This window comes from Diadema antillarum, unplaced genomic scaffold (assembly GCF_040938485.1).
Source record: "Diadema antillarum isolate AM-2024a unplaced genomic scaffold, OU_Dant_1.0 scf00000230, whole genome shotgun sequence".
NCBI lineage: Eukaryota > Metazoa > Echinodermata > Echinoidea > Diadematoida > Diadematidae > Diadema > Diadema antillarum.
The window spans coordinates 73242-98116 of NW_027271119.1; the positions used below are offsets into that span (position 1 = coordinate 73242).

At 37.4% G+C, this 24875-nt stretch overlaps 1 protein-coding gene across 1 annotated transcript; it reads right to left on the reverse strand.

The window, feature by feature from the left end:
* Nucleotides 1–1118: 1118 nt before the first annotated feature.
* On the reverse strand, nt 1119–16445 carry LOC139724790 (ribosome biogenesis protein BRX1 homolog). The gene is made up of 9 exons (XM_071635907.1): nt 16300–16445; nt 8706–8817; nt 6810–6853; nt 6131–6201; nt 5396–5445; nt 4614–4738; nt 3609–3710; nt 2737–2865; nt 1119–1569 (listed from the first exon to the last, which is right to left on the reverse strand). Exons 1-9 carry the CDS (start codon nt 16408–16410, stop codon nt 1387–1389), a joined length of 927 nt encoding a protein of 308 aa, XP_071492008.1. The 5' UTR covers nt 16411–16445; the 3' UTR covers nt 1119–1386.
* Between the last annotated feature and the right edge of the window lie 8430 nt (nt 16446–24875).

A 24875-nucleotide genomic window follows, 5' to 3' on the forward strand; every position in this document is an offset into this window, starting at 1 on the left:
ATGCATGATAAGTGACCAATCAGATTGCAGAGATTCTAAAGCCCATTTTACAATAGGGTAAGATGAATGGCACACCCCAACACTGCCTCGTACTAATAACTTGAAGCTGAGTCATGATCTTCATGGGCCCACGACATTGTGCATAAAAGCAAATAATGTATTCACTTTGGAAAGTTTGTAAACATGTGAAGTCAGGCTATTCATTGTATAACACCTCTTCCAAACCATACAAGACTTTATGTAATCTGGGCTACAGCCTAGACTTGTCTTTGGAACCATTACATGTGTTTCCACAAATCATTTATGCTGTAATTGGTGGAAATTTGGGATAGATATTTTATTGTAAGTTGCATGAGAAGTAAACAGCTCATTGCAATTAATATGGGCCAAAGGGGGGGGGGGGGGGGGGGGGGGGGGCATAGAGTAACACATTCTAAGCTGGCTCTATACTTGAGAATCATTACATCACAGACACCACGCACGAATATGATTTTCTCTTCGGTGAGAATCATGGTTAAAATTCACTCTATGTATGCATACATGTATGAACACACACTGATGCATAAACAGTGATGATCTTGCAGAAGTGAAGAACTCGTCATATACCTACATGTGATGTCAGTTAGCTAACATCCCAGGCAGTCTACAGGTGGTAAAATATATTAGTTTGACAAATAAGGGATTTTGAAGAGCTGAGTGACTCTGGCTTGTTGAGCACGAGGGAAGATACTGTAAAACGAGAAATTTTCGCGTGCATTTTAATTTCGCGAATTTCGCGAGCGCCAAAATTCGCGAAATTAAAATGCACGCGAAAGTTTTTGTCTACACTACATGCATTGAACGCCAGTGGCAATTCGCGAAAATTTCATGCCGCGAAAAAGGCTGTCAGCTCCAATTCGCGAAAATTTCATGCCGCGAATATTTTCATGTTTTACAGTAATTTAGAAAATATGCTGAGCTTTGGTCCATATCAAGTTCTCATTGACACCCATTGGATTTCTTGTGCACACATCGTCCATCACAGACTTCAAAACAAAATATGTGATTTGTCTCACTCAAACATAAGTCTAGGAGCAAGTGATTCCTGTATGAGGAAAAAAGAATGTCATAGTCCTATGTGACATGCCCTATCAGGGTAGTAACATGTCTAAAGTACTTTGTCCAGGAGAGACTTTCTGATGTCAAGACGCTAGAGTTGTCTCACTTTGGTGGGTATGCGACTGTGCCTTCATTCTCATCAGAGGACGGGCTAAGACCACACAACGCTGAATGCCGACTTCACATTCCCCTTCACGCAGTCCTATGATTGTTGTTGACACTGTCCATTTGAGAGTGCACTTGGTCCTTTTCCACAAGCAGCAGGCGAATACACCTCCATCTTCGGATTCATTTTCGGAAGAAGGTCATCTTCTCAGCTCCTTGTGCATCTTCTGGTCTGATGGTGTGGAAGACCTCCTCCAGGGTGTCCATCTTGTAGGTCTCTGTCTCACGCCTCTCCTCTCTACCCATCCTGGCTTCCACCCTGTTCTGGTACTTCAGTGATGCTTGCTTCTTCAACAGACTCCGATGCTGTCATTTATGGACAAATCACAAAGAGGAGCTTCAATGATTGGGTGCTCATTGAAGCAGAACAAAAGGAGAAAGCATGCATAAATTCTACACAGGTGAATTTGTTAAGCATGGGGTATTGTGATGGAATTACTATGCTTTATTACTAGAATATATGAGCCTCTATGTCCTCCATGTTCAGAGTAATTTGTTTTTGGTTTCTTAAACTATTGATTTATCCGTTCAAATACCACAATATATCCCACAAATCTATATACAGTTGAACCTCTCTTATCCGGCCTCCCTTTATCCGGATCTCTCTATTATACGGACGCAATCTCGCCGTGATTTTTTTTTTTTTTTTTTAATTACGGGAGGAAAGGGGGATTCCCAACTCCTTGAGAACTCCTACACAACACACATGAATTACATATACTTGATACATTTCTTAATAATCATTTAGGTAAATCATCCCAAGAATTCATAAAAGAAAATGATTTCATTCTTGCAAACACAAACCTCTATTTTGGGGTCTGTTACTGAGTGTAACAATGAAAAGGTTGCAGGATGCACATTACTACATGTGGTACTACAACGGGCTACATCAGTACATGTGTATGTATGTACATGTATAAAGCATCGAGTCTCCCGTATCCGGCCAAATCCCTTATCCGGATGAGCCCCGCTCCCGACTTGTCCGGATACGAGAGGTTCAACTGTACATGTATGGCACTATTGATTTATGTACTACATGATGTAAAATTATGAAAATCGTCTGTTGCAAAACTTTGTGAGAGAGAATCTAGGATACAAATGGTTTAATGCAGTTGAACGGCACCCAATATTTATTTTGAAGATAAGACAACATCAAATTCTTGTTTGACAATCTACTTGTGTATAAATGCTATTCTGCCATACACTGATACAAATGTAGTGTAGACTTGTTTCAGGGACAATAGGAGACTTTTAATGCAATGGCACCATCACTTTCTCTAATTTGAAAATGATATACACAGGAGTTGGACATATATTGCTGTTATGTAGCAATGTGAAACTTTCCAAACATCTTTACCTAATGCGTTTAATAATCCAATGACAGTCTAATTGCCCTCTTTCCCTGATTTACCCTCTTTCCCCAAGTCGTACTGAATAAGGACTTGTACATCACTGTATAATTTATCAACATACCTGATTGGGTGAGACGTAGTGAGGATTTTCATAGAGTGTAGGACCTACAAAGCTGCCACCAAAGACCTTGATGAGATTGAGAACAAGACGAGGACCAATCTCAGCCAGAGAGCCATCTTCTTCCACTATCTGTAAAACCACAAGCAACAGTAGAAAATAAGCCAGATTACCTTTAGAAGAAAGTATTGAGATTATTGGTATGTGCAATTCTTTAATAGATACATCGTATCTCACAGGGCTGCACAATACCTCAGGTAACCCATTTTTTTTTTTCTACACGTTCAACATGTCCCTGTCGGACCATTAGATACCAAGTTTTTCCTTTCTTTACTGGTCCAAACCTAAAATTTATTGGTCTTGGTTCTTTTTCGAATGGCCCCACCAATGTATTTTCATTTATTTTTTTTTTTTTAAACCGGTCATGTCAACCAGTAAATTTTGCAATTCCTAAAAAGTTACTGGCTGGACAGTTATTTTTACTAGTCAGGGACCATTGGACCTGCACCAGTTTTAAAAAGCATTGCCTTACAATCCTCAAATCTTACGATTCATTCAGCTATGTGTGTATCAATGTTGGTATGCATTCATGCATGACAAAAGCAATGACAAAAGTACCATTACTAATTATCTTAGAAAATCTTCTGATGAAAGATGATGGATGAATCCATTGTGGAATCAAGACTTCTGAGGGAAAAACCTTAACAAATTTATGGTGACTGAATTTTTGTTTTCTGGCTGTCTCTATCACCACATATCAAAGCTTTTGATGTGGTGCAACATGAATGCTTTATCATATCTGTTATGTTCTAACCAGAATTTACAATAGCATGATGAACGACAGAATACTTCAGCATGAACTGTTTCATATTTACCTGGTAATTTCTAAACCATATTCTGTTGTCTAGAATGGTGAAGGTGTACACATTGTCAGTGAAGGGTTGGCTCTTTGGGTGTAGGTGAGGTGTGCTGAAAATCTGCAACAAGAGAAACAAAAAGCCCCCATTTATTGTCCTCTAATCTACATGAAGCTGTCACCTCCATCAAGATTGTCTCTTTGTATACAAATATCTACTGCAGATTGAACGAGAAATATCACTGATGATGATTAATGAACCACCAGCATCATCATATCACTTTGTACACTATGTGAAGAACAATCATAGCTATATAGCATTGCTGCTATGATAATACCTTGCACTACACACATGAAAAGTATGTCTTCCACCACCCACTCCGTGTGTATTAGGTTTAATCTCAACTGCTAAAAATGAAAACCAAAGAGAAAAAAAGTTTGAGTAAATTGATTAATACGATTTAAAGCAATAAATCATGGTTGACATGGCAAACATCATGTCTAACTTTCATGGAAAATAAATTTTGCCAATCTATACCTCAATGTCATTTTGTAAAACCAAGTTTAGTCTAAGTAACTCAAAATAAGCTGCCAAAGCAGTTTGTTCTACAAGATTTTTGTAACAAAACATAGAGCAACCAACTAGCCCTACACTGACTCTTACATACAACTGTATACCCCTTCATTTTTTTTTTTTTTTGCATGGTGGGAATGCAATATCTAGATGAACAGAACAAATAATTACAGCAGTCACATCTGTAAAGATACATTGTAGGTTTATCCCTCTGGATACAGAATTAATACATACGTGTACATAAATGCGCACGCAAATTGATCTAATTCAATATATGCTGTACTTTTAACACATGTATACATTTCTTCCGAAAATTTCACAACATTGAAGAAAAAGGCTATTCACGGACTATGGTATGTTGATGACTAAGAAATCATCATAAATGCGATCTCTTGTTGTTCTGTAAAACACTTGCCACTTCTATATTATTGTGAGTAAAGCATCACCAACCTGTGTGAAGAGCTCCTTCAAGAGTCTGTGATGAGCTGTCTCATCAAACTTTGGATCGAAGGAGAGAAGGGGTCGTGACCCCTTCAGACAGTTTCCTGTCAGCTTCAGTTCTGCCATGGTGTGAACTATATGCAAGGGGGGCGAGAAGAGAGAAAAGATTAGGACATTGGAAAGCTCTTTGGATGAGGAAAGAGCATCTTTCACACATCACTTCATCTTTCATACCCTGTGCAGGGAGCTGAATGGCTGAAGTTGTAGTCCATGCTGGCCAAAGCACTGAAACTGCCTGGTATTCAATATCACACGGTTCTGCTGATGGCAAGCATCAGTGACTTTTTCTTTCTTCTTAAAATTAGAAAGGCCTCATGGCTGGACAAATGAACAGATGCCCAACCAGAGAATCCCAATGCCTCAAGCACATATGCAGAGGTGGCATAGAACAGTCAAAAACAGTAAATTTGCTATAACAGGCATTTTCCCCGAGTATACTCGGGACTCGTCCTCAACAGAATAAATTCTCAGAGAGGGGGAAAACACTGAAGGAAATCTACTGCCAATGAAATTCACAAATGCCTTTGAAAATCGTACATGGACTGTGAACAAAGAGCAAAGGAAAATCTACACATACAGGACAACAATATTTATACAATTTTACACATATCGATAATATGAATTTTGAAGGGGAAGGTTAACAGAAGAAAAAGGCACACTAAGTGATTAATAGGATCAGAGTTTCCTTGGCAGGAATCAAGGAAGTACAGGTAAAAATGGATGAAACTTACTGTTTTCTACCAGAAACTTTGCTGATGGTCCATGTGGTATATTTGCAAACCTGTTTGAAAGAAATATGAAGGACCACTTCACTGTAACTTAATACATACTGTAGAAGATGGGAGATGGCAAGCACCAATTCATGAGTGTTTACAGCAAATACTGTATGACATTTCTTTCTTGAATCGAAAAAACAAACAAACAATAATCTTGTATCATCTTTTACAGCTGTAAGGAATAAATGCCATTTAGTGGGATGAATTGAGCCTTTCTCTTCTTTGTTACCTTACAGAAATTACTTTTCTCTTGCTATCATAGAATTAAATCTATGCCTGATCATAATGTATCAACTCGTCTTAAGCATAAAATCTTACAGTATTTAACCTATCCAAAGAAAGTAATGAAGAATACAGCTGTATATATACATTAGCATATTGCTGTTGGTCAACATTAGGCAAAACATACCACATTGCTTATAGGACTAACGATACATGAACTCTCACAGCGCTTTGAAAAGGTACGCACCATCAGTACATCCTTATACTCGTCAAAGCTCATTCAAATTGTAAAGGCAAGGCTAAAACTCCCTTGTAGTCACAGGGTACAGCAACTGCAGGATTCTCTGATTATATCACTGATGAAGTTCTTGCTTGCCTGAAATACTAACAACTACTAATAGTAAGGCTTGAAAGTATCCTGCAGTAGGCACCATTTCACTATCAAACATGATAAACAATATAACTTACCAAAGATACAGGTCCATCTTCTTCCTTGCTTCAAAGAAGATGCACTTATTGCAGTTTCTCATCTCACAAATCTATAGGAGTAGACACATCAAAAATACATATTTCTTTTTGTAAGTATGACAGCGTACTACAGGTCGGGGTCTCATGGCCATCATCTCAAAGACATTTAATCTGTTTGTGTATCTGAGTTTAGAGGACTATTTGCAACTGAAGCGTTGAACCTAATTAAGTTGAGCAGAACTATGCTCCTCACAGTAAAGAGAGAGAGAGAGAGAGGACAAAGAAAACATTTTAAATATATAATGACTGCACAATAGCAACATTTACACATACAGAAAAAAAAACTACACCTCAAACATTGTGGAAAAGACTTAAGAACTAATACTGAATTCTGCACGAGTTGTATCTGAATCAAAAGGGATACAGAGGAAAACTCAACCCTTGTTTCAACCTATATATCAGGAAACATCTTTGAGACTCTGATAGACAATGACACATTGTACTTGTGCTGCAGAAGTTGGTGCCAACGATATCATGATCAGTCTTTTGTTGTTATTAGAGCTATGTCCAGTGTCCAGATGACAGTTAGCATTACTTCACTCACTTTCATATCATTTTATGAAGGTCTACTCATATGATTACAGAGAAAGAAAGAGAAGCTATTAGCAATTTCACTCACCTCATTTATCAAAAAGAAATTGTCCTTCCTATCCATCTTGGAATCTGTGAAAAACAAAAGAATCAAGTGTACCATTGAATACATGAAATGAGAAGGGTAGCAAAGTGATTCCTGAATGCTAAGATATATGAGCACTCTCTACACATAAAACTTGAGATAAAGTCAATCATATCTTATGATATGGGCAAATTGATACTGGGCTATCTAGTAAACATGACCAATTCGAGGTACTGCAAATATGCAAAGCATCATTATACAGCCCTGTCAAAAATGTGCTCTGGGTTAGCACAAGTAGCACTGTCACTTGTGGTTGTCTAGCCTATGTCTTCATCCATATACGCTGCAATGCTATCAAAGCATGCATTTTGTTCATCACTACTCTTTACCCCAGTTTGATTTCGGCGAAAAAAAAAAAAGTCAGAGGAGTCACTGGGTCATCAAGCTGCAATACTGCTGCAATGTGCCGGTAACACTATGATGAACAAGAAATTTTTATAAATACCCTTGGATGACAGATGTGATCTGGGTTGGTTGGTTGGCAAGCTTTACATGTTTCTTTCCAAACTCATCTCAGTCAAAGGGCTCTTTACTAATCAAAGCCGTACTAGCATGTTTCTGCTGCTTTCACAACCAGTGATATAAGATCACACTTGTGTACACAAGTCACAAATGGAATCATAGAAATTAAAACAACAAGGAAAAGTAGAAATTACGCGGTGCGTAACATATGTCCCCGCCGGAAGTAGCATTTAGTGACAAAATGTACAATACAGGTAAAAAATCAAGGTCAAAGGTCAAAGAAGTCAAAGGTCAAAATTCTGTGTAGAAGTTTTGAAGCCCTCACCTAGTGCCATCACATAAAGCAAACGGAATCAAAATCGGGTTAGAAATGGCGAAGGAGTAGCATTTTGTAGCAAAATGTACAATATAGGTCAAAAATCAAGGTCAAAGGTCAAAGAAGTCAAAGGTCAAAATTCTGTGTTGAAGTTTTGAAGCCCTCACCTTGTGCCATCACATAAAGCAAACAGAATCGAAATCGGGTTAGAAATGGCGAAGGAGTACAGCATTTTGAAGCAAAATGTATAATATAGGTAAAAAAATCAAGGTCAAAGATCAAAGAAGTCAAAGGTCAAAATTCTGTGTAGAAGTTTTGAAGCCCTCACCTAGTGCCATCACATAAAGCAAACGGAATCGAAATCGGGTAAGAAATGGCGAAGGAGTAGCATTTTGTAGCAAAATGTACAATATAGGTAAAAAATCAAGGTCAAAGGTCAAAGAAGTCAAAGGTCAAAATTCCGTGTACCAGTTTTGAAGCCCTCACCTAGTGCCATCACATAAAGCAAACAGAACCGAAATCAGGTTAGAAATGGCGAAGGAGTAGCATTTTGAAGCAAAATGTACAATATAGGTCAAAGGTCAAGGTCAAAGGTCACAACTGAAATTCTGTGTACACTTGTAGAAGTTTCAAAGCTCCCATGTAGTGCTATCATATAAAGCAAACAGAATCAAAATTGGCTCATAAATGACAGAGAAGTAGCAAATTGAACATTTTGATCACACACGGACGCACAGACGGACGGACACACACACGTACGGAGCCCGTTTCATAGTCCCCTGCTCGAACTCGTTCGGCGGGGACAATTAAGCGATGGCTGACAAAACAAAAGTTCTAAGGAAATGCTATTTGTACTAATGTAGCCTACATATTTTGTACATTGCAATCATGACACAGTATGCAAATTACACCAGACCCAAAGTTTTGCATCAGCATGGTGCTAGCACATGCAACTGTTCAGTTGTGAAGGTTTGGTGGTAGAGGTGGAAATTAGAGTTTGGTGGAGGTAGGTGTGGAAATAAAGGTTACTTACAAGTAACATACAAATGTAGTCCACTTACCTGCTCTTGAATGTGGCATTAGTGTTCGCAGGTCATTCATCAGATGTCGCCCCCTGTATGACACCCCCCTCGAAGCAAATACCAATACCCTCTCCTTGTTGGTCCATTTTGCCTGAAAGAAGCAACATCATTCACGAGTTTATTGCCAAGGCCAGAGAAAAAACAAAAACAAATGTGAGGCATAATGGGGTATTTGTTCCAAGTTCATCATGTCACTATTAAGCAATGACTGCAACTTATTCTGTTCTACTGTGCCTCTTCTGCATGCTGCCCAAGCTAGCTACCAAGGCATTACTGCAATACTGTATGTCCTGAGGGGTGGCAGGTTAAATCAAAGCTGGTTCTTTCTTTTTGACCTGGCCTGTATAGAACATGCAATCCTAAATGTTAGTGAGCATCAAATCAAAAACACCTCATTGCCTACTCTCTCTGCTCTGCATAGTTCTATTAGTATAAACATCATAGTCTAGACCTCTATGTGACTTTAGATGCTTTTTAAATGTTTGAATGGTTTCTGCTGATAGGATCCTCAGATATGTCTCAAATGGCAATGCTTTAGATCTACTGTTTACTATACTACATTACCCTAAAGTTACTAGTATTCTAGTACCTATACACAGCCCAGTCGCTGTATTGGGCTTCGCATGGTGTCTGGTCAGGCTAGTATTCTAGCAGGCTATGACACGCTTTGGCCAATCATATCTACAGTTGTTGTTGTTGTTGAGTTTTTTAGGCACTTTTCAGTCAAACTTGACTATTTACGCCACTCTGTACGGTGCATTTGTTGTGCTTGTACAGTGGCCTGGTCGTTACCGCCTGGCTTGGTCTCTCGTTAATTGTTGGTTTATTATTCCTTTTCTTTTGTTTAATTAGCTTATTGCACACTGACTGGGCTGAGGCGGGTTGTATGGATTGGCTTGTCGAGTCTGGCACCATGGTTCATGTGTGTCACGTCCTCACTGTGCTGGTTGATGTCGTTTGATGGCGCTCTTTAGTCGGGGTCCTCGCGCAGCAGCTCCCGGCGAATATATAAAATGGTTTTTTGTTTTTTTTTTTTCTGCATAAATAACTTGAGTTTTTGTGGTTGATTAAAACAATTTATCAACCTCTAACAAATTTTGGTTTTGAACCATACACACTGGGCACTACTCTAATCTACATTAAACTGTTATCTTACTTATAACATTCATTTAATTTACATAAAAATCAAATAAGAAAACCTACAAACAACAAAAGATATATAAATATCATACGCATTATGTATACGATAAACAATAATAAAACATAACAATTTTACCTTTTATCATTATACATACTATTCAATAAACTTGTATCATCATGCTATAATATCAATACAAATTACAGTGTAGATCTATATCAAATATTTACCAGTGCATTTAACAAAACAAATAATACACTTTTGTTGAGGATGATGCAATATACTACTTATACTAAGATTAGTTACTCCAAGATAATATTGTAACTGGTTTCTGTATTCTTTGTAACCCGGACATTCTAAGAGGAAATGTTGCACCGTTTTTGATATACTGCACTGAGAACATTTACCATCAATATGTTTTCCTAATTCAAAAGTTTCATTCAGTAAACAACTTCCTACTCTTATGATCTGTGAAGTATATTCTCATCACGTCTGCAATATAGATTGCTTTTTAGTTTTACATGTCTGCTTTATGTTTGGCTGTATGTGAAAAAAAAAATCGACCTCTTTCAGAGTTTTCCCATTGTAGTTGCCACTGTTTCATATAACTTAATGGTTAAATACAGTATAATGGCATTCATCTCACTTAAGCTGCTACGGACTTGTTTCCCCAAGTGTTTTTCAGCAAGTTTTTTGCTAACGTGTCGACTTTGTCATTCCCTCTGATATCACAGTGGGAGGGGATCCATTCAAAATTGACTGGTATTTGTTGTTTTGTTAATGCATACAGTTTCGGTAATCTGATGTAGAAATGCACACCATGCACACTTACGATGTCCTTCCTGAATTTGTCAATGAAAACTTTTTGTGGCTATCAGAAATGTCAAGATGGACCATATCTGACGGTTTCATGAAATTTCATAGTCAATTACAGAAGAAAAGTAGCTAATTTTGACTCAAAAGTACGCTGATCGACGGCTGTGTCAGCGTACAGAATGGATGATCGATTATGTGGAAGAGCGATATAACGATGATAATCGATTGTTTTAGTCTGTGATAAGCCGCTTGTTTGGTGTTTAGCCACAATAATTATGTCGGCTCGACAGTAAAATGTGGAAGAAAGAATGTGATCTTGATGCGTCTGTTTATCGTTTTAGTTAATTTTCTCCATGCGTGTGACTGTATATCTATCAACATTTTTTGCTGACTAAGTGATGGACGGATAACATGTGTACAAAACAGTAAAAGATATATGAAAAATGGAAATCATCCATCATGAATATTGCACAATAAAATGGATTTTTACTACAAAACAAAAGCAAATACTGGGGTTGCAGTTTTTGTATACATGACTTTAAAAATGAAATGAAAAAATAAATACTATCATAAAAACAATTACTTTCTACTATAAGTTGAACTTATCAATTAAAAACATATTACCATTTCAATTTCAATATTCTGTTTCTTTTTAGGCAAAATGAGCACTTTATGAGAAGTCCACGATATTAGTACATGAATGTATAACACAATTTTTGTAATACTATTCTCATTAATTTATTGAATTAGGCCTATGAATTATGTAGATTACTAGAAACAAATCCCCTTTGAATTCAACTTCCAGCTCATCTTCTTTTCTCTCTCTTTCTCTCTCCCTCCTAATAGCCTAACCTTTTTCTTCCACTTTTCCTTCAACCTCATTCTATTCCCTTCAACACTATTCAAATTAGATTATAATATTATTATCAGCTTTTCTTGATCTTGATCTTGATGGTGTACGTTGATCAGCCCTGGTAGAGCAACACTCAACTTTGGTTCATAGGTCATGGTAGAAGGGACATTACTCAAAATGTTTGAATAATGTATCTTTAAATGAACGTGGATCAGCTATATTGGTTATTGCTTGTGGTAAGGAATTCCAGTATCTGGTGGTTCTTGGGAAGAATGAGTGTAGATGGAGATCAGTTCTGGAAGTAGGGAGCTTGATTTGAAGAGGCTTCCAACTCCTGGTCCTTCTAAGTGGTTCAGGGTTGAATTCACCATGTCTTTCGAGGGGCAAATCAACCAGGCCATAGATTATTTTATGCATGGATATGATACTGTTCATGTGACGCCTATGTTCCAGGGTAGGTAGTTTGATATTCTGGAGCATGGTTGTTACAGAGCTTCCATAATTGTAATCGTTGGTTATGAAACGGGCAGCTTTCCTTTGTATAGCCTCTACTTTTTGGATAAGCCTCAAAGTGTGCGGGTCCCAAACAGGGCTACAGTACTGGGCAAGTCCAAGATAACGCGCACGTTACGTATGGGACATTCAGAGACTTTTATGACCTGAAAAGTAGTGTTAATGGCCTTTGATCATATTGAACTTCATCATGGTGATTGATATCTAGGAGAAGTATAATCATGTAAAAAATTGAGAAAAATGACCTTGACAATTATATTCTAGAAGAGAAAATATGTGCCGTTACGTATGGGACCAGAAAAATTTTGTTTTTTTGAACATTTTTTTCAACCTCAAAACTCTCTAAAAGTATATCATTCTACAACTTGTAATTCACTGTGATGAAAGTCACAACACTCAAGATTATCACAAGTAAGTTTCATGTCATTAGGTAAAAAGCTCTAATTACAGGTTCTAATTAAAGACAGACATGACGTGTTACGTATGGGACAGTTACGTATGGGACAGTTTGTCCCCCATTCATTTAGTGTGTGAAGAACCATGTTTATGGGTATTTTGCATTTTATTGAAGTAAAATCAGTTGAAACTACTCAAATACTGGTCCAGATTGTCAAGGAAACAATATTCCCTAAATATTCACCATCATAATCATATTCAATCTTATTTTTATATTTTTATGACCAACCTGGGTATGCATGCCCTTTGTCCCCCATTCGTTTAGTGTGTGGAGAACCATGTTTATGGGTATTTTGCAAAATAATTTTGCAAAATACCTATTTAAACAAATTTTTGCATAATTATTGAGGTGGAATCAGTTGAAATTACTCAAATACTTGACAAGGGAACGATATTCCCCAGATATTTACCATCATAATCACATTCAATCATATTCTATATTTTTTATGACCAACCTGAGTATGTATGCCCTATTTTTATCAGGATAGTTACTACTGAAAAATTGAATAGTTTAAAGTGTTTACTTGCATTAAAGAAGGGCAGTTTGCCATTTAGTTTCAATAAAAAACAACTTGACACAAGAAATATTAAGTTTAATAAATAAGCAATACCTGCTGCGTGGAAGTAGATATATGATGTCTGTCTAGCAGTCAGGTCGTTGATTCGAGTCACAACTCAGTATATATACCCATGAATTTTGTTGTGGCTACTACTGAAAACTGAATAAGGACAATTTGTGTATCACTTGCAATAAAAAAAAAATCATTTTACTTTTTTTTTCTTCCATATATATCACAACCATTTCAAATTGGATCTCCATCACATAAACTTTGAATTCCTCTAGTCTTAGGATTTTATGCTCTTAAGTAATTCGTATAATTGGTTTCCAATCATTTCTTTAAATGTTGAAAACTGAATCCCCATTTCTACAAAAAAATATACCATCCCTTTAATGCTGATTTTTCATTGTGTATTTTGCCATTTTCCCCTCCCCCTTTCTGAAAATTGTTCAGTCAAGTTCATGTATTGTTTCAAGTGTCTATAACTCAAAAAGTAGCTACAATGTTGGGATGCTTTCTTCATGATGATTGACCATTTGTGTACTGAGAGACCTTCCCAGCTAGCTACATGCATTCACATGCAATATGTATGAGGATGTCCCATACGTAACGCATTTGTCCCATACATAACATTATTTTAATGCCTAATGAAAGATATTTCTTTTACTTTTTTTTCTTTTTTCCTCAGGTATTTAATTTCTCTAAACAATAAATTAGAACTTTCCAAAAGGGCATTAAAATAACCTTAGCAATTTCAGAAAAAACCTAAAAAAACGACCTCATTTTGTTACGTATGGGACATCTCATGATAGGACACGAGCTAATTTGCATAATCATTTGCATAATCCCTAAATTTTTATACCAAGTTAAACTATGTGATGAACTTCTCATGTCCACATATTAATCAAATATTATTTGCTTTCCTTTGAATTAATATGAATTTTTATAAATGTCCCATACGTAACGCTGTGTTTCACATATGCAAATGAAGCCCTTGAAATTTGCATAAATTTACATAATATCATTTTTTCCTTCACGGAAATCAAAACTTCAACTCATAAGCTTCAAAATGATACCAAACATGTCAATATTGAGCAAAGATGAAATTTTGCCTTCTGAGGGGACCTTATCTTGGACTTGCCCTACTCCAGGTGAGGGCGGACTAAACTCTTATATGCTTGTACTTTGACATTAAGAGGGGCTCTATGGAGGTTACGCCGTAGAAATCCGAGCATACTGCTTGCTTTGTTGGTGATGTTGTCAATATGTGTATTCCAATATGTGTATTTGTCATGATAAAATCAATACTTGCCACAATTTTTAAAGAAAGGATCAATGCCTAATGCACTTGTCAATGTAATGACTCACCCCACTACCCCTGGACATGGGTGCGTCATTTCCTCGTTTGGTCCGTCAAATTTGTGACCCAGGTGTGCGTCATTTTACCAGCTATGTCCGTCAAATTTTTGACCGAGAGGTGCGTCAAAATCCCATCATTGTCGTCAAATTTTTGACCGAGGGGTGCGTCATGGTACGTCACTTGGCTATGGAAAATAACACGCATTATTCTGAACCGAGGGGTGCGTCATGGTATGCACTTGGCTATGGAAAACTGCACGCATTTTTGCACGCTACCAGTACCGGATACACGTACGTACCGCGAGTGAATTTACAGTGAGCGCTTTCCCGCGGCAAGTGAAAATCAAAGTCAGGAAGCGTTTTGGAGTAGGCCTAAGAGGGAAAAATGCTTGCCCAAATCTCGCAAGCAAATGATTTTAAAGCCACCCTTTCTCCTCACATTTTCTTTCCAACAAACTCATGAAATCACGCATACTCAATCTCAAGCCAGACGGACTGTTTAGCGATATAACGATTTCAACCTCACAGTACTAAATAGTAAAATCAAAGATCGTATACGGAATTCCGTATACGATCTTTGGTATACCGTTGCGTGGTGCGTACTGCGCGTACCTGCAGTATAGTAGCAGGCAAGTCGAGTGTTAGTGGTGCGCGACTCGCTCGCTAATGCTGTGCAATTCGCAAGTGAGCAGCGTGCTCGTTATTCCTCATCGAACGTACATCGTCCATGTGTTGCATTCAACCGGACTAGAAATGGCCGCGCACATACAGCGCACCTGCAGACAAGTCATGGCCAGGTGACTATGGATTGCATGCACATACATTCGGAATATCGTAGCAGCAGAGTGATGTACGGTGAATGACGGTACGGTGCTTACAGGGCGCGGGTAAGGGAAACTTGCCGAAACTTTGACAAATTGTGTTTACGAACCGAAAGAAAATGAAATTGCGTGAATAAAGCGTATGCAAAAATCCTTTCAGTATTTACGGGGTGCGTCAAATGTACCGAGGATGTCCGTCAAGAAAGTGACCTAGGTGTTCGTCAAAAACCCCGTGTTGTCCGTCAAAAAAGTGACTGTGGTGTTCGTCAAAAACCCCCTGTGGTCCGTCAAAAAGTGACTGTGGGGGTGCGTCAAAAACCCCGTGTGGTCAGTCAAAAAATGACCATGACGCACCCATGTCCGGGGGTAGTGGGGTGCGTCATTACATTGACAAGTGCATAAATCCTGGTATGAATAATCTGTATCAATAATTTGAATAGTGATAATCATGATGGTGGCAATGAAAACAAAGAACTATCACAATAGCTCACTTGAGCCTTCGACTCCAGCTCCGGTGAGTTAACAATAAGAAAAAAAAATACGAAAAAGAAAGTAGGGGCTACACATATTGCACGAGTCAAGTTCGACATAATGTTAGCAAGCTGCTAACTAGAGACTACCAGAATCGATTATAATCGTTGACATCGTTCTCTGCGAAATCAGTGCACCACTTTACGTCGGAGACTATGTTCGCGACCGACGTACTTTTCAACTCCGATTTCTCATTTTTCTTCCCTTTTCGGCTTTCTAATTCCATGAAAACTCTCCGATATGGTTCAATTTAGCATCTCCAATAGCTGCTCAAAATTTGATTTACAAACGGCGATGTGAACGGTAGGTGTGCATTTCTACATGGTTACCACAATTTCTGTCTTATCTCAATAGTAAAATGGGATGTAATTTTATTTAAATCTTTCAAATCACACAGAATCATATCTAACTACTGTTGTTACAGTCTCACCAACATCATTATAAGCATATGGGACTATCTAAAAATCAAATAACGTCCGTCTATCTGCCTACACTACAAAGGAAAAATATCAGCAAAGTCTTTTACCGGAACTTTCTTATTCGAGATGTCACTCTCACAGGGTTCACTTCCTTCAGAATCCGCTTTCTTTTTCCTCTTGTTCTCCAAAATTTGTTGCAAGTATTTTCTTTTCCCCATTTTCTTTTCTGTTCGGTGGGCTTTTCGACTCTTACAAGAAGTACAGCATGATGTAGTGTATTTAGTCCCTTCAACACGTGGTGCAGCAGCAGTGCATCATGCGATGCACGCGCGACGCTCACGTACCGTGTGCGTACGTACCGGTGCACAGTGGCCAGAATGAGCTCAAAGTGCGCCAAAATTATATTCAGTGGTTTCTTTTTACCCAAATTTGGTGTCTTAGGGTAATTAGGGGCGTAGAATTGATTGAACATAATTTCAAACTCATATGACGTCACTGTGATGCTGTTTTTTCATTGGCTACCAAAAATCTGTCTGTAAATGACGAATAAAGCAATGCAAATCTTAGGCTGTTATTTTTTTCTTTAAACATTAATTTATCTTTTCACCTTCACTGACACTGCTTATCTACTACCATTGAATACACGACGCTTACATGTCAAAGAAAGTGTATAAACATTCGGGTTTCGTTAAAAGAATCGAATTTATGCTGAAAGTTCCATATTACACACGTACTGCAAAATGATACTGTTGTCCGTGTAAACTAATTAGAATATAAGTTTATGACGTACGCTGTACGTTTGGGTGAATTTATTCACTTTATTCTATAGCAGGACATAAATGCGCGATATAAAATCAATCTCCGATATAGTTCTTATCTCTCTACTTCATATATAACCTTAGGCCTATGCCATATCAATTCATACAAGCGCAAAAACCATTTTGTCTAATTTAAATGGAAGGATAACAAATTGTGAAGTCAGTAATCAGGAAAATGAAAGGTTATGACTTAGCAGCTAAGAATGAGTCTGCCGTGTATGAAAGTTTACTTGGAAAAGCTAGAATAATAAGATTTTTTTTTAATGAAAAATTTATCGAAATCACAATCATATGAAATTATAAATTCATCCACGTTCCACAGTGATTTTTTTTTCTCATCAGACGTCGGAAGCAAAGTTTTTTTGCTTCCGACAACCCACAAAGTGTATGGGATCACAGTCTGATGAATCCGACTTGTATTGGTCGCCTATCAGGTCAATGTCAGACATGTCAGGCATGATCCGATGAGGCAAGATCGTCCGATGAGGATCACGCGAGCAATGTCTGACATTGACCTGCAATCGGATTCACAAACTGCGATACTATACACTTTGCTGAGCGGCCGGAAAGCAACAGTCTTTGCTTCCAACGAGCAGCCGATGAGAATAAAATCTCTGTGTTTTGGTGTTTAACGGTTTATCTGCATATGTCAAGAGTAGCATCGAAGTACATGTATTTAGGTGTCCATAAAATATGTATCGCAGTGGGAATAGCTATGTTTACAGTAGTGGCTATGACAATTATGGACAATATGGCTACATGGCCTTGGCTATGTGCAATTATGTACTCTTTTATCTTCGGAGGAGGGGTCTTTTAGGTGCCGGACTAGCCCTATACATGTATTTTATAACTCTGTTTGCCTCTTATTCAGTGTTATTCATGTTTCTGTGTCTTTAACGTGCGAGAAAAAAATAAATGAATAAAAAAAAATGCCGCCCTCATGCGGCCCCGTATGATATAACAGCATTCCTAAGCGGCTGCAAGGTCCAAAATAGGCGTAATGTGTCGCGGAAAATCGGCTCTAACACAAAAAGTGGCAAAAGGTGGCAGCCAAATCTGGTATCAGCTTAAAGCTGAGACATCAGGGAATGTGGTGGTAATAAAATTTAGTTGGAAATCCGTGGCAATCTAAACTTTTCATTAGGATATATTAAAAAGACAAATAATTAGCCTCTTTTCCAGGATATTTAGCGTAAAATGTTCATGAACATTAAGTTTCTTTGCATTTTTATGGCATTCATAACGTAAAATGAACTCTAAGAAATATGTGGGAGAAATTACAGGTTGATATCTCAAAAACTACATGTTGAAATTATTTATTTATTAAAGAGGTTACAATTTGCTTTGAAACTCTTAAAATATTGTATTTTGCTACTTCAGGTAGGAAATATACCCCTTTAAAGTACATACCTGATTCAAATATTTTAATGATATATTCTTCAAAGCATTACCTCTCAAGAGCGCATGTCAAAAATTAAAAAATCCCAAGTGCCCAAAGTGACTTTTGGCGCACTTTGGTATCTCTCTGGCCCACTGTGCGATGGTACGTACGTACGTCGCAGAATTAACTCTGAGCCGACCTACCACCGAGCAAGTAGCAGCCGCTACCACAGAACTCAGCATACTACCCGTGGTCCTCAGGCGCTGGGCCTCGTAAATGGCGTGGCGATAGCCTCGATAGGGATATGGTACAATGTATCTTGAAAATGTCCTAACGAAGAAGAAGAAGAAGAAGAAGAAGAAATAGAAGAAGGAGGAGGAGGAGGAGGAGAAGAAGAAGCGCTTGGCGAAACTATGTACGCTTTCATGAAATGTACTGAGGAACAAACTTCCTTACTTGTATCTTCCATGAACTACATCTTTTTTTTTTCTTAGCATAAGATTCTTCATCCCCGTACACCTAGCTTATTCTTAGGCGTTATCCAGTATGATAATCGAGTCATGTCTAACAAAAATGTGAAAGTGTCTTTTTGAATACAGCTTAAGTCAAATAAAACTTTTTGTCGACATTTTGACATAATTTCGAAAGAGCAAATATTGCCCTTTCGTGATGTGATGTGGCAACAGCGACGTCCGGATTGAATGAGATCCTAGGTAAGTCAACGTGCATATGGACAGTGCAATACAAATTGTTCCTTTAATGCCCATCAAGAAGACCTTTCGCATCTTGGGAATGTTTCTCTTTGTTTGTTTTTTGTTTTGTTTTGTTTTGTTTTTGTTTTGTTTTTGTTTTTTTGTCAGTCGAATAACCCGGAAGTGGCACCAAAAAAGGTTAAGTCCCTTTTCTTCTTCGTTCTTGTTTTAGTTTTGTTTGGTTTTGTTTGTTTGTTGTTGTTGTTGTTATTGTTTTGTGTGTGTGTGTGTGTGTGTGTTTGTTTGTGTGGTTTTTTTTGTTTTTTTGTTTTTTTGCTCGTCAGCCGATTTTGGGACACATTTATCCGTCATCCAAAATGTCTCCCACTTCATCCTCACAATGAATCGACGTCCCTGTTCAAACTGGAACTCCTCACTTTTAAAAACGCAGCGCCGACGCTGCGTGGCGTTATAAGTTATCGTCATTGTGGGCGGCTGAATACCAGGGCGACTGTATGAAAAAAAGGGAGACTCCAAGTATCATATCGAGAGAATACTTTTAACGGAATCTTCTTTTCTACAAAATACTCAATATTATAGGAAGTATTAGAAGATGATTTCAAGTCCTTTGATGAATAAAAGACAAATAAAATGAATCTAATACATCTATATTGCCAAATTTTATAACTGTTTAAATGATACCTCCCGGATTTTAGATTATAGTGATCCCAATGAGTGTTACAACTGTTTTATTGATCAAGTTTTTATGATATATACAATGATTGCACTGCAAGAAGTGTCCCGGAAGCAAAAAGCAATAATTAATAAACCATCAATTACTAAAGCGTTGTCGAAAATAATCAGAAAGAAATGGCAACTGTATAAGAAATATGTGAAAAAACCCCACTGATTATAGGAAAATCACCATGTTTATAAGAAATACAGAAATATGGTTAATAATAAGATCAAACAAACTCACACTTTCAGAATTATTTTGAAGTACTAAATCTGAGTTTTTGTTTCACCTGCAAATAGCAAATAATGCCTTGAATACTTTTTGCCGACGACACAGCGTGTTCATGACTATTGTCAAACAGCGATATAACAATTCCTTTAATGAGGAATTGAGAAAATTGAATAAACGGGTGGTTAATAATAGATTAGTTTTGAATAGCAAAAAAAAAAAAAAAAACCCACCGAAATATATGTTATTCACGAACAAAAAGGTAAATATCGATAGTATAACCATTAATTTTAATTAATTTTAATTAATTTTAATGTTTCTATAAAGTTTTTAGGTGTATATATTGATAATAAATTAACATGGCGAAAACACGTTGGTGCCGTCTGCAACCGCGTAGCAAAATGTATTAATGTGCTGTATCATCTTAGACATTTTCAATAAAGCATTTTGATTATAATATATTATGCTTTGATATTTTCTCACATCAATTGCTGTAATGTAGCGTGGTCTAATTGTTCTGATTCTGTCATATGAAAAGGTTATCTGTATTCCAAAAAAAAGGAGTTCGATTAATTTCGAATGCCCCGTTTAATGCCCATACATTGCCAATTATCCGTGAATAACCATTATTAAATGTAAATGAAAAACACGGCCATGTTTATATGTGTACTTGTGTTCCACAGGTTTACTACCTGTAATTATGTTATAGGAAAGTTTAAGATGATTAATAATTTTCATGATTATCAATATACCCGAAACTGCGGTCATATCACCTTCCTTTCGTCGTGGAACAAACGCTTATAGAATCACTATCTTTTTTTAAAGGTCCAATCCTTTGGAATGGTTTACCGCTCGTTCTTCAAAATATCCCATTCCTTAATGGTTTCAAGCCTGCATAATATAGATCATGTTATGAGTTTGTATTCTTCCCGTTACTGATTATTGATTTTGTTTGAATGTTACTTTTGTAATGGTATCTACTTCCAATGTTCGTACGGATGTGTCTGTGTTTTGTGTCGTTCTTAATGTCTTATTATTTTTGTACTTCTGGGGTTAACGTGTCATAAGACTTTGACGTTCTTTTTGTTGATCCCCATTCACATGAAATAAACTCAACTGAACTAAATATCCACTTTGACTGACTGCGGTTCACATTCGCAGATATCGCCATCGATCACGCATCACGCACTCATGGACTCACACCAGTGACACACACGCACATACACACACACACACACACTTAGATCTATTCTCCAGTCGTTTTCAGTAACACTCGACGGTGCAGTTTTTATTTCCATTTCGTTTATGTTACTTCTTTTTTTTAATTGAGATCGGCCATAGAGATGACAACACGGCTGTATATTGTTATGGAATATAATTTATTTCGGTCTATCACTGAAACGGAAACACGCCTGTCTCTTAGTCGTATGGAATGTAGTGCATTTCTATCTGCCATTGAAAAGGCAACACGTCTTTCTCTTGTGAAATACAATATTACTATAGATTTGTTATTAAGGTGGCTGTCTCTAATGGAATATACTTATATGTCACTATGAGATGGCAGCACGGCTGTCTCTTAAGGAATACAATGTATTTCTAAATGTTATTCAGATGGCAACCCGGCTATCTCTTATGCAATATGTACTTATCTGTCATTACGCAATGATAACATGGCTGTCTCCCATGAAATACAATGCATAAGATGATGGCAACACGGCTATCTCTTATGAAATGAAACGACTGTCTCTTGTGGAATATACTTAATTCTCTGTCGTTATGAGATGACAACACGGCAGTCTTATGTATATGCAATATACATCGTCTCTGTCATTATGAGATAGCAACACGGCTGTCTCTGTATCTGTGAAGGCAACACTGTTGTCTCATATGAAATACTGTATACATTGCATAATCGTTAATGGCATTACGGTTTTCTCTGACGGAATACACTTATATACTCCTCTGTCTTCTTTTAATGGCAACAGGGTTGTCTCTTGTGAAAAAGAACTAATTCTGCACATCACTTAGATGATAACACGGCTGTCTCATGAAGTATTAGGCTGATCATGCGTTGAAATTTAAATGAACCATGCATGAACAGAACAGCGAGAGTGCTAACCTCTAAGTGAACCTTCAATCAGATGACACAGGTAACACGGATAGGCCTATAGGACTTTATTGTGACGACGTGTACCACTGAAGTAGTTCATTGCCTAAGTTGAACGAAAAACAAACAAAACAAAAACAAAACACAACACAACAAAACACGGTCGATCGCGGAAAATCTGAGCGATAAATTATCTATATTGAGGAGAGCAATGGACTTTGGCAGTTTTTTAAACAAACAATAATATTATAGCATCCGTATTCCGTCCCGTAGAACTCAACTCCAACTGCCAGTCCATGCATGGGTCTTTCCCTTAGAAGCCTGCAAAATGCCGAAGTCTGTTAATTTGTATTGTATATACTCCAGGGGATATCCCATTGCGTATTGGTATTATAGAAGTAGATTCACAGGAAGAAGGCCAACTTCAGTTTTTAGGATCATGGATATTTTTCAGTGGGAAATCTATATAATGAAGTCTTTGATTATGTACAAAATAAAATCAGTGAAAAAAATGCAGAACATCGACCGATTATTGGTCCGTCTGGCGTACAAAGTTTCCATGCATGTCTGATATCTGTTACCTGCCATGAGATTCAAGATAAGTCTTCATACACTGAATAAATCAAAACTCGATGTATTATAGACACTATGACAGACAGAATCATATTAAGCCGAGGGTCACACATTGCAGCCGTATACATCTACCGCAAAGAGATGGTCACCTCGCGTTTTTCCCACATTTATTGGGAAGCCAATATTGTTCAGCTTATACCAGATCAAGACTATCGCTGGTGACTAACCACGCCCTTGACTCCACGTTAGAACGCGAGTCGAAGTGGACAACAAAAACTGAACCAGTCCACTGTATATAACCGTCTGCCATAACCAGTGACCATGAGAAAGCCGTAAGTAAGCTTCGAGTCCAGATCAATTGCTCATCTACTCATGGACTACAATGAAGAAAACAACACAAAAAGTATTAAAAGATGATGTTGTAAAATGTAGGAAGGATTCAAAGATAGAGCCACTCCTTTGCCGAATATATTTTTCAGTTATTTCTGCTTGAGAAAGGAAATCTCACATGGAGATCAATTATGTTTAATCTCCCTCGAAATGTCCTAAAAGTTGTATGAATATATACACGTATATATATATTTTTGGTTTATAGAATAATAATTTTCATAATGATTGTTAGTGTTAAATATTATTGTTGATGTCGCAATAATTTCACGGACGTCATTTGTAGTGTATGTTCGTAAAATTGTGATTTTTCAACATTCTATGTATACCTGCAATTATCTGAATGGATAATTGACATTGTTATGTAACTGTGTTTAAAGTTTTCTACAGTATAAAGGAATGATTCATTTTTTTTAAAAAGTAGTTTTACGTACGTAATGTGCCGGGCTCTCCGCGTGCTCGCAAATAGAGCAAATCGCATGGAACCACGATTGAACAAATTATGAAGTTATAGTAAAAAAAAAAATAGTGACCAATATCAAACAACCAATTAATGACAGGGATCTATTCAGGTGCTGTACGACTGGCGGTATAGCGGACAATATTTAATACTTTGCAATATGGCAAGCCAAAAATCCCATTATTCGAATACGTGGTTTATCGAATACCAAATAGTAAACTGGGTTTATTGAGAGAAACTCCGTTTATCGAGCGAAAAGCTAAGTTTATCATGATAGATTTTGCTTTCACTTGATAAATTTAGTTTATCAAGTGAAAAACTTGGTTCATTGACCGATCTTTAAGTTGTTGGTTTTTTTTTTTTCGGCGAAAAACTTAGTTCAGTGATATCGACAGATTTTTATGAAAGGTATGTTGGTGCGAGAAAATCGGATTGTGTAGGGTGACCTTTGTCGTCGTGACCAGGCTATCCAACAAGTAGTCATGTTGAAGGTCATGAACCATAATAAATAAGAGAAAACCCTTAACACAAACCTGCAGTCTTGTATAGGCTGACCTGCTTATTTGACCACTTTCATTGACAGGTCTCATCCATTATCAGTGAGATGCTCAGTGTTACTTCATGATTACGCTCAAACTTGGAAAAAGCGCGACTTGTCATTGTTGTCTTCAAAGTTACTTTGCTCAGTCATGCGTGACATTTGTCGACATGATTGGGTTTTATATTAAAGGCTAGTAATGATCAGTGGGAATGCTGGGGGATGATTGTTCGAATCCTTGTGGGATTCATTTAAGAGTACATTATATATTTATTGTTGTGTGAAAATTATTTGCTTCAGAATAGTCTCATATTCAAGTAATGGGCAGTTCAATGTTTCCAGGTTAGCATGCCTGTATAATAACAGCGACCCGACACTGTACAGGCATGCTAACCTGGAAACATTGAACTGCACATTACTTGAATATGAGACCATTCTGAAGCAAATAATTTTCACACAACAATAGATATATAATGTACTCTTACATGAATCCCACAAGGATTCGAACAATCATCCCCCAGCATTCCCACTGATCAGTTACAGTACTAGCCATCCCCTTTAAGGCAAAGAGGGAGAGTTCTCCTCTCCTCTCAAATAACATTGCGCTCTCTAGATATATAGTTTACTCATACAGTATATAGGTGGATTACCTTTTTTCTTTTTTTTTTAAATGCACTGTATATAACATGGTGGCTGCCATTGACCCTGTAAACGCAACATCGGGGGCAAGCAATCCCATAATAGGGGTTCAGATTTGACGTTT

What these genes read in the sequence shown, in the direction of transcription:
- LOC139724790 (XM_071635907.1), bottom strand. Translation starts at nt 16,410, where the DNA reads ATGGGGAAAAGAAAATACTTGCAACAAATTTTGGAGAACAAGAGGAAA. An exon ending in TGAAGGAGCTCTTCACACAG is followed by an intron (nt 3,711 to 4,613) that starts GTTGGTGATGCT and finishes CTCTTGTTGCAG; the next exon opens with ATTTTCAGCACACCTCACCT. An exon ending in ACTACGTCTCACCCAATCAG is followed by an intron (nt 1,570 to 2,736) that starts GTATGTTGATAA and finishes CATAAATGACAG; the next exon opens with CATCGGAGTCTGTTGAAGAA.